This window comes from Leguminivora glycinivorella, chromosome 10 (assembly GCF_023078275.1).
Source record: "Leguminivora glycinivorella isolate SPB_JAAS2020 chromosome 10, LegGlyc_1.1, whole genome shotgun sequence".
Lineage (NCBI taxonomy): Eukaryota > Metazoa > Arthropoda > Insecta > Lepidoptera > Tortricidae > Leguminivora > Leguminivora glycinivorella.
The window spans coordinates 13,959,806-13,971,156 of record NC_062980.1 but is presented as its reverse complement, the minus strand read 5'-3'; the positions used below and the strand labels follow the sequence as shown (position 1 = coordinate 13,971,156).

At 35.4% G+C, this 11,351-nt stretch overlaps 2 protein-coding genes across 6 annotated transcripts in view; both read right to left on the bottom strand.

The window, feature by feature from the left end:
• Positions 1-836: 836 nt before the first annotated feature.
• LOC125230298 (BET1 homolog) lies at positions 837-1,554 on the bottom strand. The gene has a single exon (XM_048135423.1). It carries the CDS (start codon positions 1,296-1,298, stop codon positions 960-962), a length of 339 nt encoding a protein of 112 aa, XP_047991380.1. The 5' UTR covers positions 1,299-1,554; the 3' UTR covers positions 837-959.
• A 6,747-nt stretch (positions 1,555-8,301) lies between these two features.
• LOC125230194 (zinc finger protein 358) overlaps positions 8,302-11,351 on the bottom strand; it is a 35,955-nt gene continuing 32,905 nt past the window's right edge. For all 5 annotated transcript variants that reach the window (XM_048135264.1, XM_048135263.1, XM_048135268.1 and 2 more), the window contains exon 17: positions 8,302-10,892. In XM_048135264.1, coding sequence (XP_047991221.1) covers positions 10,689-10,892 — 204 coding nt within the window. In that variant the 3' untranslated portion in view covers positions 8,302-10,688. The remainder of the gene's footprint in view (positions 10,893-11,351) is intronic.

The window sequence follows — 11,351 nt, the reverse complement described above, 5'->3', positions numbered from 1 at the left end:
AATGCAGATTGCTGATATCAGTGACAAAGGACACTGCTGGGGATGAATATTGTAATACATTGAGTGATTTATATTTTTAGAACAAAACAACATTATTAAGTTGAAAGTTGCTTTTTACTTTTCATACAAAATATGAAAATATATAGCTGTACCTACCCCTTCACTTGATCATACAATATGTTTTTTTTTACGACATACTAATATTGCTAAACTAGATTAGTAAATATAAAAGTTTGGGAATCCCTGGGTTAAATCAACATTCTAATTATAATTCACTTGTAGTGTAGTCAGAGCTGTATTTTTCCTGAAAACTCCATTTCTTTGAATGATCATCATCACACGTCGCTTTCTTCTTCAATTATTACGTTTTCAGTCTGACAACAAAAATAACTGTCATGGGTACTATCAATCAGCATGTATGGTAAAATGGTTTTGAGTCATGAACATTTATGCAATAAAATTACATTATTGCATTATCCTATTAAAGGAAAACTAAATTGACCATTGATGTTCCCACAGTTACAGATACAAAAAAGCAATGTTGAACTAATTAATGAAAATTAACATTTCTCCGAATATTCTTATCATGCGTTGTATGTCTATAATCCGTAAGAGGGGAAAGCCATTAAAAAAAAATTAACATACAAACTCTGTAGGTGATGTGCAGATGCACAGTTGCACATCACCTGCTGCGGGTTAGAGCTACTAAGGTGTTTTAGCTTTATTGAACTAGTTATTTTCTGAGCAGAGTTAATTATAAATAAGCACCATTTTATACCCAGACCCAGACATTGGCTCATGCAAAGTAGGTTTTCATTCTTGAAAATAGTGAAGACTTGTTTTTGCAAATTATTTATTTACATACTTTTATATAACATTTAAGGTTACTTAATAAATAAATACATATGAACAAGAACAAGGTACAATTTGGAATTCAGTCATATAATGGTTTGAACAGATCACCTAAATTTTAAAACAATATAAAGTAGGAAAAAGACAAAGATGGAGAAAAGGAACAAATAAAGTATGTAGTAATTGTGATTGCCTTTGCCTAGTCTTAATACTCGGCCCATAGTTTTCCCAAGAAAACCAGAGCTTCTGTCCACATCATCATCAAGTCCACGTAAGATTTTGTCTTGGTATCGAACCTCGTTGCCTATTTCTATCGACATATGTTTGAGAGTGCTGATCTTGCCACTGAGCTCCTCTGCCATATGATCGTTCTCGTGAGCGACTGCATCTTCTGTAGCCACCCTGGGAATGGGCTGATACGCGTACCCGTCTCTAGCGCGCCTCATACTGCTTCGGCCCGCCGTCTTGCTGGATTATTCTCTCCAAAACAAAAAGATTACGGCAACGTACTCTTGTTCCTTGAGTTTATAAGAACGTCACTTTGCTCACTGATACAGGTAGGTATTTAGTCAATTTCCTAATGAAGAATTAACAATGTAGCATTATCTGTGTAGACAATTAAAGGTTTGATACTATGTGATTCAACAACAATATTTTTTAGGCAACAATTACTAGACTAGGCATCTATGACAATTTCTTGACAAATCATCATTGCGTTTTGTTACCTTTACAATAAAAAGTAGTACCTACCAACTAGAGCTAGCTTTATAGAATAGTTTTCATATTTTCAATTTTAATTATTTTCTGATAAACATATATAATATAAAAAAATATATTAAATTACAATTTCAACTTTTAAATGTATGCCAATTTTAATACAAAAGGCGAATTCAGGCGAAATACCTAGTAACTAAACGCTAAATGAGAAATAGCGTTCGTTCAGAAATCTTAATCTGGAATTTATATAGTCTGTCAAGCTCTTTCCATCAGTTGAAAAAAGCGGTAAATTGAAAAAATATAGGAGAATGTTTATCGCCCCAACAATTTTAATTACTCACTTTTTCTAGTGACAAACTTGATAGGCCAACCAGAAAAGTTAGGACTTTGTCGACCATACCGATACGCTAATTAATAAATAAAATGCAAAAACTGTAGGGGCATGTTGCTGTGCGCTTAAATGTTTTATAGTGCGGGGCGTTAACAGAGCATTAGTATGAATGTTATAGTCCCGTCTGGCAGAAAGCATGAAACTTGGCATGTATATAGCTTATAGGATTATAAGAAAAAATTGAAGTAGAAACACGCCGAGGTGTCAATGTTTCCCCTCCTTCTCCCCACTTTTGTATCCCTGTTTTCAGTTTTTTTATATTTCCATGAAAACCGTAACAGCTACAACAATAACGTCTAAGAGAAGTATATTCTCTATAAAATTCTCTACAATATTGTCTTTGGAAGTATATAGCTAGAACTTATAATTTTCAAACTATGCTCATTTTCCCTTTGCCATATTTGTGTTTGGTGACCAGTAGGATAAGTAAGGCCAGCGACTTTGCACTTTTGCCTGTGGCGATGCTGCTTAGCAAAATTGTTCCTTGGGTCGAACTGATCCGATTTATCCCAATAGTCATGAAATCGCACGTGACTACTCCCTACAAAGAGAAGGGGAAGGGGCCGGTTCCCTCGATGAAATCTATGCAATACTTCTTCTTGCTCTTAGCGACTAGGGCAAATCGTATATCATTTCCGTGTAATGTAGGGACGTGTTATAATCGTTTCTGAAAAAATCGTTGTACCTTTTCATACAAAAATAACGATTTTATAACAAAATAATGTTTTTTTTATGTATTTAATTGTAACAGCTATGGGCATTTACAATTAAATAGTGGCAATTATCTCATCAATAAAAAAAAAAATAGGACAGGTTAGGCCAAAACCCAGTTCTAATGATGGGATCCTGGAGAAGTCAAGGGATCTTCTCAAATCTTAAAGGCATAGATATAGTGATTTTTGTGTTTTTATAAGAACAGCATGCATTTACGTTCAAAACAGTGACATTTGGTGCATTTCAACTGCTGATGGTGATCAGAACGGAACTCTTCAAATCTGAGCGGCACACTTATGACTTTGGTATTTTTATAAGAACATCATGCATTTACGTTCAGAACAATGATATTTGGTGCAGTGGAACTAATGATGATCACCAGAACGTAACTCCTCAAATCTGAACGGCAGACTTGTAATTATTTTGGTATTTTTATAAGAACATCATGCATTTAAGTTCAGAACAGTAACATTTGATGCAGTGGAACTGCTGACGATGATCAGAATGGAACTCCTCAACGACGCATAGCTCTTATTAGATTTCAATTTCAATACGTCAGCAGTTCCACTGCATGCTGTTCTTTTAAAAAGACCAATGTCACTAAAAGTATGCCCTTCTGATTTGAGGAACTCCTCTCTCAGTTCACCATCAGCAGTTCCTCTACGCCAAATGTCGCTGTTCTGAACGTAAATGCATGATGTTATTATAAAAATACCAAAGTCATTATAAGTCTGCCGTTCTGATTGGAGGAGTTCCGCTCTAATGAACACCAGCAATTCCACTGCATGAAATTTCACTGTTTTGAACGTAAATGCATGACGTTCTTATAAAAATACCAAAGTCATAAGTGTGCCGTTCAGATTTGAAGAGTTCCGTTCTGATCACCATCAGCAGTTGAAATGCACCAAATGTCACTGTTTTGAACGTAAATGCATGCTGTTCTAATAAAAACACAAAAATCACTATATCTATGCCTTTAAGATTTGAGGAGATCCCTTGACTTCTCCAGGATCCCATCATCAGAACTGGGTTTTGGGCTAACCTGTCCTATTTTTTTATTTATTGATGAGATAATTGCCACTATTTAATTGTAAATGCCCATAGCTGTTACAATTAAATACATAAAAAAACATTATTTTGTTATAAAATCGTTATTTTTGTATGAAAAGGGACAACGATTTTTTCAGAAACGATTAACACGTCCCTACATTACACGGAAATGATATACGATTTGCCCTAGTCGCTAAGAGCAAGAAGAAGTATTGCATAGATTTCATCGAGGGAACCGGCCCCTTCCCCTTCTCTTTGTGGGGAGTAGTCACGTGAGATTTCATGACTATTGAGATAAATCGGATCAGTTTGACCCAAGGAACAATTTTGCCAAGCAGCATCGCCACAGGCAAAAGTGCAAAGTCGCTGGCTTTACTTATCCTACTGGTCACCAAACACAAATATGGCAAAGGGAAAATGAGCATAGTTTGAAAATTATAAGTTCTAGCTATATAGCTTCCAAAGACAATATTGTAGAGAATTTTATAGAGAATATACTTCTCTTAGACGTTATTATTGTAGCTTTTACGGTTTTCATGGAAATATAAAAAAACTGAAATCAGGGATACAAAAGTGGGGGGAAAGAGGGGAAACATTGACACCTCGGCGTGTTTCTACTTCAATTTTCTTCAATTTTTTTTTTATAATCCTATAAGCTATACACCGTGTTTCCGGTATCACTCAAAACCTCAGACACCCCAACTGATTTTTATTTTTTTAAACGTATCTACAATGTTCATTTTTTAATCTGATGATTATTATTTTTTTAAATTGAATTTTTAATTTTCTGTGCAGCTCTACTCGGCTTTTAACTCTACACTCAATAAAATAATTGCTAGCTACCATCATAAACCTTCAAACTGTTTAATTGTGTATGTTACTGCAACGACATAAGGTTTACCAATAGACAGCTATGTCACTGTAAAGCACTTTAACCTGTGTCACAGTAACCTTCAAATTGGACAGGTGACGCAGTAAGCAAATTTAAACCTAACATTCAAAATGACAAGGTTGTAATTAGGTACGAGTTCAATTTGTTATGACTTATGATAAACTTTAAAATTAAACTGACGCACAACGTCTATCTCGTAGCGGAAAAAATAATCGTCCAAGTAACCAGCCAGTATTAATACCCTTAAATACTGAAAAAGGTATACAACCTCTAACAATATGATATGCACAATGTTGTATTACGAATTTGTAGAATGGGCACGTAAACAATAACTAATAATACAAATTAAAACAAAAAATATTACCCCCATCAAGATATAGCTCAATCGATTCTACTCTCGATTCTGAACAAACAGTTTTCAGGTTTTTAGTGTTAAGTGAAACACGGTGTATACATGCCGAGTTTCATGCTTTCTGCCAGACGGGACTATAGATCTGGTTAAGAACTCGTACTATTATAAACTATAATATCTGCAAAATTTTACCATTAAATATCCTACTCTCTAGAGAGTAGAGCAGGATCAAGCTAACTCAATCGCAACAATATTATTATTAATCCTTTGCACATTTTATGGCAATGGCATGTACACATTAGTCTTTATGAAAATTTCTTTGCACACTGTAGGATATTTAATGGTAATAATGCGACTCCTTTCTTATTCTGCTTGTGTTCTATTGTAGTGTTTATTATAAATAGTATTAATACTGTGAGCGTGGTTTAATGGGTCCTTTTTGACTGGGAATCATAAAGGATGTAAATTACAGAAAAACAAAGAGTGGACTGTTTTATTTTATTGCTTAGATATACAACATTAAGTCAATAGTTACATTTGGTTATGTTCATGACAATCAGTGATGTTTGCATAACATTAAAATTACTATGAATGTTGAAATAAATGGGTGATACTTAAATATAAAAACATTAAAAAAGCTAAGAAAAATTGCAACAGCTTTATTTAAGTAATATCATTAATGATATAAATTATTTTGCATTAAAAACATGATTCAAAAGTTCTTAAAATTTTGAAGAAAATACGATTAACTTTTTTTGTGTAGGTATTAAAAGAAATTAAAACATTGCTAACACGTATGTAGGTCGCTAAACATTTGTGGGGAATGTATTGCACCATTACATATTGATTCTTGATAAAATATTACATTTTGGGTGTCTAACGCCAACCTCCTATGGCACATACATAAACCACCAGTTATTTATGTCTATATCACAAAAAAGCAAATATAAACGGTTAAAGAACCCCAAAACATACACCATTTGTACTAAAAGTATAGTATTGCAAACTAACTACACACTTATGTACAGTTTCAACTAATCTATAAATCAGTCCATTAATAAAATACAACAATACAATCAATACGACAACATAATATGGAGTCTTAGTAATATAGGCAACAGTGTTACAAACAGACAAACATAATCATTCAATGTCAAGTAAATGTCCAGAACAGAACTATTTGTTCCAATATTTTAGCCTCGAGCTCTCCTAACTGCTTCTAAACTCTAATATTTACAACAATTGACAGTTCATAAAGATGTGTCATTCCCAACCCAAGTAACATTTTAGTGCTATAATTTTGGTTTTCGACGCCAAAAGCTACTATAGATGTCGTATAAAGGTTTTCGGCGTGACCGCTTGTCGTATAAAAGCCTCCAGTAACACCTTTTAGCTCTATAAGCTTATACCGCTAAAAGGTGTTATTAGGAAGTGATGTAAACGTTTATATCACCATTTTATAGAGCCGCTATAGGCCTGGTCTATAACAGGATCAAATATGACTACTATAGATCTATATTATTGTATAATAGTGTTAGGAATCACTGCTATGCAATCAATTTGCGCTATTAAGGTTCCCGACAAGCCGCTATAGTTGTTGCGTTATACAGCTAAAAGGTGTTATTAGGAAGTGATGTAAACGTTTATATCACCATTTTATAGAGCCGCTATAGGCCTGGTCTATAACAGGATTAAATATGACTACTATAGAACAATATTATTATATAATGGTGTTAGAAATCACTGTTATGCAATCAATTTGCGCTATTAAGGTTCCCGACAAGCCGCTTTAGTTGTTGTGTTATACAGCTAAAAGGTGTTATTAGGAAGTGATGTAAACGTTTATATCACCATTTTATAGAGCCGCTATAGGCCTGGTCTATAACAGGATCAAATATGACTACTATATAACAATATTATTATATAATGGTGTTAGAAATCACTGTTATGCAATCAATTTGCGCTATTAAGGTTCCCGACAAGCCGCTATAGTTGTTGCGTTATACAGCTAAAAGGTGTTATTAGGAAGTGATGTAAACGTTTATATCACCATTTTATACAGCCGCTATAGGCCTGGTCTATAACAGGATCAAATAACCTACTAAAGAACAATATTATTGTATAATAGTGTTAGGAATCACTGTTATGCTATCAATTTGCGCTATTAAGGTTCCCAACAAGCCGCTTATAGTATTTTTAGTAGTCGTATTTTAACAGAAATTAAAACCTAACTATACCACTATTTTGGGATATAGTGGCTTTGGAAAACACTGCTACAGTATTTAACACTGTAGTAGTGATATGAATACCATTATAGAGCTATTTTGCTGTATAATGAAGTTTTCAGGATACGTTTATATAGCTTTGAAAAGCGTTAATAGTCGTTTTCTAATGCCTTTTATATCTCATCGCCGTATACGTCACAATTACTCTTTTATATCACAGAACTGTGGAATAATGGTTTCGGTATCTCTTTTAAAACACAATAGCGTTATAGCTGAGTTTACTATATGTTTTATAAAAAAAAAACTGTTTAGAAGATCTTTCTATAGTAAAACATTGAAAACAAGTATTGTTTTCTATATAAAGAACTTATAAGTTAAACTGGATCATAGTTAAAGTCTCATGCAACCCTAATTGAATCCACAATGGCGTATGATAAGTGACATAGTCGAACTATAAAAGCGTATGTTTTACTTCTTGGATTCATAGTAGAAACTATGGTGCCAATAATTTTATTGTATTAAATTATATTTATTTATTTTATTCAAAACAGGTATAAATCGAGGGCGCACTTAAAATACTCCATTAAACTAATATTCTTTTAACGGTAAAATTTCCATCGCATACCTTTTTGCAGTAATGATGGAATTATACGAAATCCAAATTATTTTGATTGACACTAAACTTCACAAGTTCACACGCCACTTTTCATAAAGTTCCTCGTTTAGAACAGTTTTTGTTAAATATTACACACATAAAATTTTAGAAATTTCATTCATTCGCATTAAAAGGGACGGCAACTGCTATTACAGAACAAAAAACCTGTATAACGGAATCTCAAATGCTACTATAGCATAAATTGATACTATAATAGCGTTACTGTGTCCTCTATGTCAACAAATTAGCACAATAGTCATCATCACATCACCATTATAGACCTTAAACGTCACGGATGATACTGCTATAGCCCTATTATATCACTAAATGGCTGCATAATTGCGCCAAATCGGCTCTACAGTACCAATATAGACTATTTATAGGACTATTTAATGTGATTTAATTTGGTGCTCTCGACCACTATAGGACCAGAAATTGTTACTTGGGAAGTAAAAGGAGCATTGACAGGTATCGATATAGACTTCTACCACAGTCCAGTAAGTAATAAGCGGATGAGAATGAACAAGAATGAATGAAATGAATCATTGTCATCCGCTTGCGTGTGTTGCGTACGTACACGGCGCGCATACATACATACCGCGCGGCGTACGTTTAACTGCGTTTCTTAGAAGTACTGGTACGTTACTAAGTACTGGGGGCCATTTCTCAAAACTAAAGTTACAAGTAAGTTCACTTTTGAGAAATAGGCCCCTGGTCTTATACTGTGTTTTTACGACCTCCTACTAATGGTCCTTTTGGTTGGACACAACACATTGAAAGGATGTAAGGGAGAGTTCTAACAAGACTTATTTTATCATATTTTGGCTGAGTTATGTCACATTCTACCAACTAACATTCGGAAACAACTGTAACTGTAGGTATATGTATTGATTCATATTTCATACCTTACAATTAGATAGAAAAGGCTAGAATCACGCACTACACAACGATTAACAGATTCACAAACACTCATACAATTTAATATCATAAAGATTGGGATTATTTTATAAATGCCTGTAACATACGCAGAAGTCTTTTGGTTTTTATTAAATCATTTTCAGGCATTTATAAAATAGCTCCCAAGAGTCATAGGGATTACCCAACCCCAATACCATTAGGCGATAGGCACTTACATTCAGTTACTTCTATAATGTACTAGTACATTGTTAAGACTGCCAGTGTCTTCTGAAAACAGATAGTTACGAACCTGAGAACTGAGATATTGTCTTGTGAAACACTATCTTAAGCTGAGTTTATACCAGCAAGTTTTGAGACGCAACTATAGGTAAGAGTGAGTGGCAAATATCTGCATCTCTTTCTTGCATATTCTTCTGTCTCAAAACTTGCAGCAATAACTTGCACGTCTAAACTCAGCTTTACATGAAATTCGACAGTCTTCATGTTTAGTCGTGTCTGAGTAAACCAATACCATTTACTCTTGGTGAACACATTTTGATAATGAATAAGTGCCTTTTATTGCATTATATATGGTAGATTTCCCTCTAGGGTGCCTGTTGCACCCACATTTGTCTATCATGGTCTATTAAAGACTAAATAATCATGTCGTAACAATGAACATACAAAAATTTGTGGTACCAGAGAGTACTATATTTTTGGCTGACCAAATGGATATCCGTAAACAAAATTATATAGGTATTAAGATAAACAACATATTACTAGACAGCAACCATATTAATATTGTAATTTTGTGGCCCAATATGAATATTTTCTAGTACATATTAATATTTAATTTGCTTATAGATATGTCACACAGTAAGCCCAGCTTTCATCAAAATATCTTACAATTTGTAAAAGACGGTCACGTTTCTGTGACTATTACATTAATTCTGGAAATAAAGGAAATTCACTTCATTTCTGCTATTTATTTTACATTAATTGAATTGACACTGACTTATAATTACTATTTTTCCATAAGACTGACAGTAATTTAGGCAGATTTCAAAATGCAAGAGAGATAGAAAATATATGTTCACATTACCTTTTTAACTACTTATTCAGAATATTCGTGCATCATTTACATCTAATTTTCAACTATTGTTATAACCCTTAATTACTGTAACCGATCGATCGCGGCTGAAATATATTTACTTATTTCGGGTTTACATTCATTAAATGGCTATTTTGGTCGATCTTACGAAAAAAGGATCAATTGTGTGATAGGCACTTCTGTTATGTAATGCTTTGCTTCCTGCAAAACGAGCCCTTTTTCGTAGGAAAGACGAATGTAACTAGAATACGGTTATAATTGGGTTGACAAGATTTGATTCTAAGGCCATTTTATTTGACACGCAAAAAGGCAATCTAACTACAAACATGTATAGCTACTTTAAGGTATAATCGCTAAATTATTGCGAAGCGATATCAGTCTTCGACTTGAGTTCATTATAGGATGGAGGGAGGTTTACTAAGTATCGGCAAATCTACCTCGGTGAGCATTTACAAGGAAAAAATAGACTTTTAGTAAGTTCTATGACACTTGGCTAACTAGTCACATCCGATTTTTGGGCGAATATTATACAGGTTCCTACCACCCGTAAGGTCGCTACGGAAACTTCTCGATCGCCATAACTAATGGTGGTACGATGCATTAGCAACACTGTTAGCTGTACATTTGTAATTCTTATTACAAGGGCATAAACGCTAGACGTCGTTTGACGATGGTTAGCTAAGAGTGTTGCTGTTAGTACAGTTTTTTCTTCTATCGATATCTGAAAGAGGACGCTATATCAATCATAGTAGTACGCTACACTATACACATTTCCGAGACTCACAGCTCAGGCTCTCTTCCCGCGCGGGCGCCGCCGCTTCGGCCGACTCCGTCATATGTGCACCGGCACGTGGAGTAACAAAGCATCTCGGCGCGGGAACTCCTCGGCGCACATCTCGCACTTGAAGGGCCCGCCCTCCTGCGGCTCGGCCAGCGGGGAGGAGGGCGCGGAGGGGGAGGCGGCGGGGGAGGGGGAGCGCGGCGCGATGGCGCGCAGGTCGTCGGCCGGGTGCCGCGGCGGCCGCCGCCCTCGCGTCTGTGTAATAAAGTTTTGGTTAATTTGGTTTAATAAGCATACAGGATTTTGTTATTAGGTAAGTGAGGGCACGTACCAGATTTTGTGCGGCTACAAAGACGATCTAAAAAAAACATCCCTCGAACGGGCTGGGTATTTGCACTTTTAGTCCCGGGTGTGCCACGGGAAAGTTTCCTTGTTACCGAATCACATTCTAATCTTCCCGTTTCTTACTTTACATGTCTGGGTTTCGCTCGGCCTCGAGCCGGGGCGGCGGAGGAGAGGCGGGGGAGCGCGCGTGGGACAAGGAGCGGCGCTCTCAGAAGTATCACGAGTAAATTCCTCGCTACTAGGTCATACCCTAACTTTTCCCTTATTAATAGTATACCTGTTTAGGCTCGGCTCGGTTAGACTCAGTGTGAATGTGAATCATCTTGGGCTAATAGAGCGGCGGACGAGAGTGGGCTGTGGAAGCGTACG

What these genes read in the sequence shown, in the direction of transcription:
- LOC125230298 (XM_048135423.1), bottom strand. Translation starts at nt 1,298, where the DNA reads ATGAGGCGCGCTAGAGACGGGTACGCGTATCAGCCCATTCCCAGGGTG.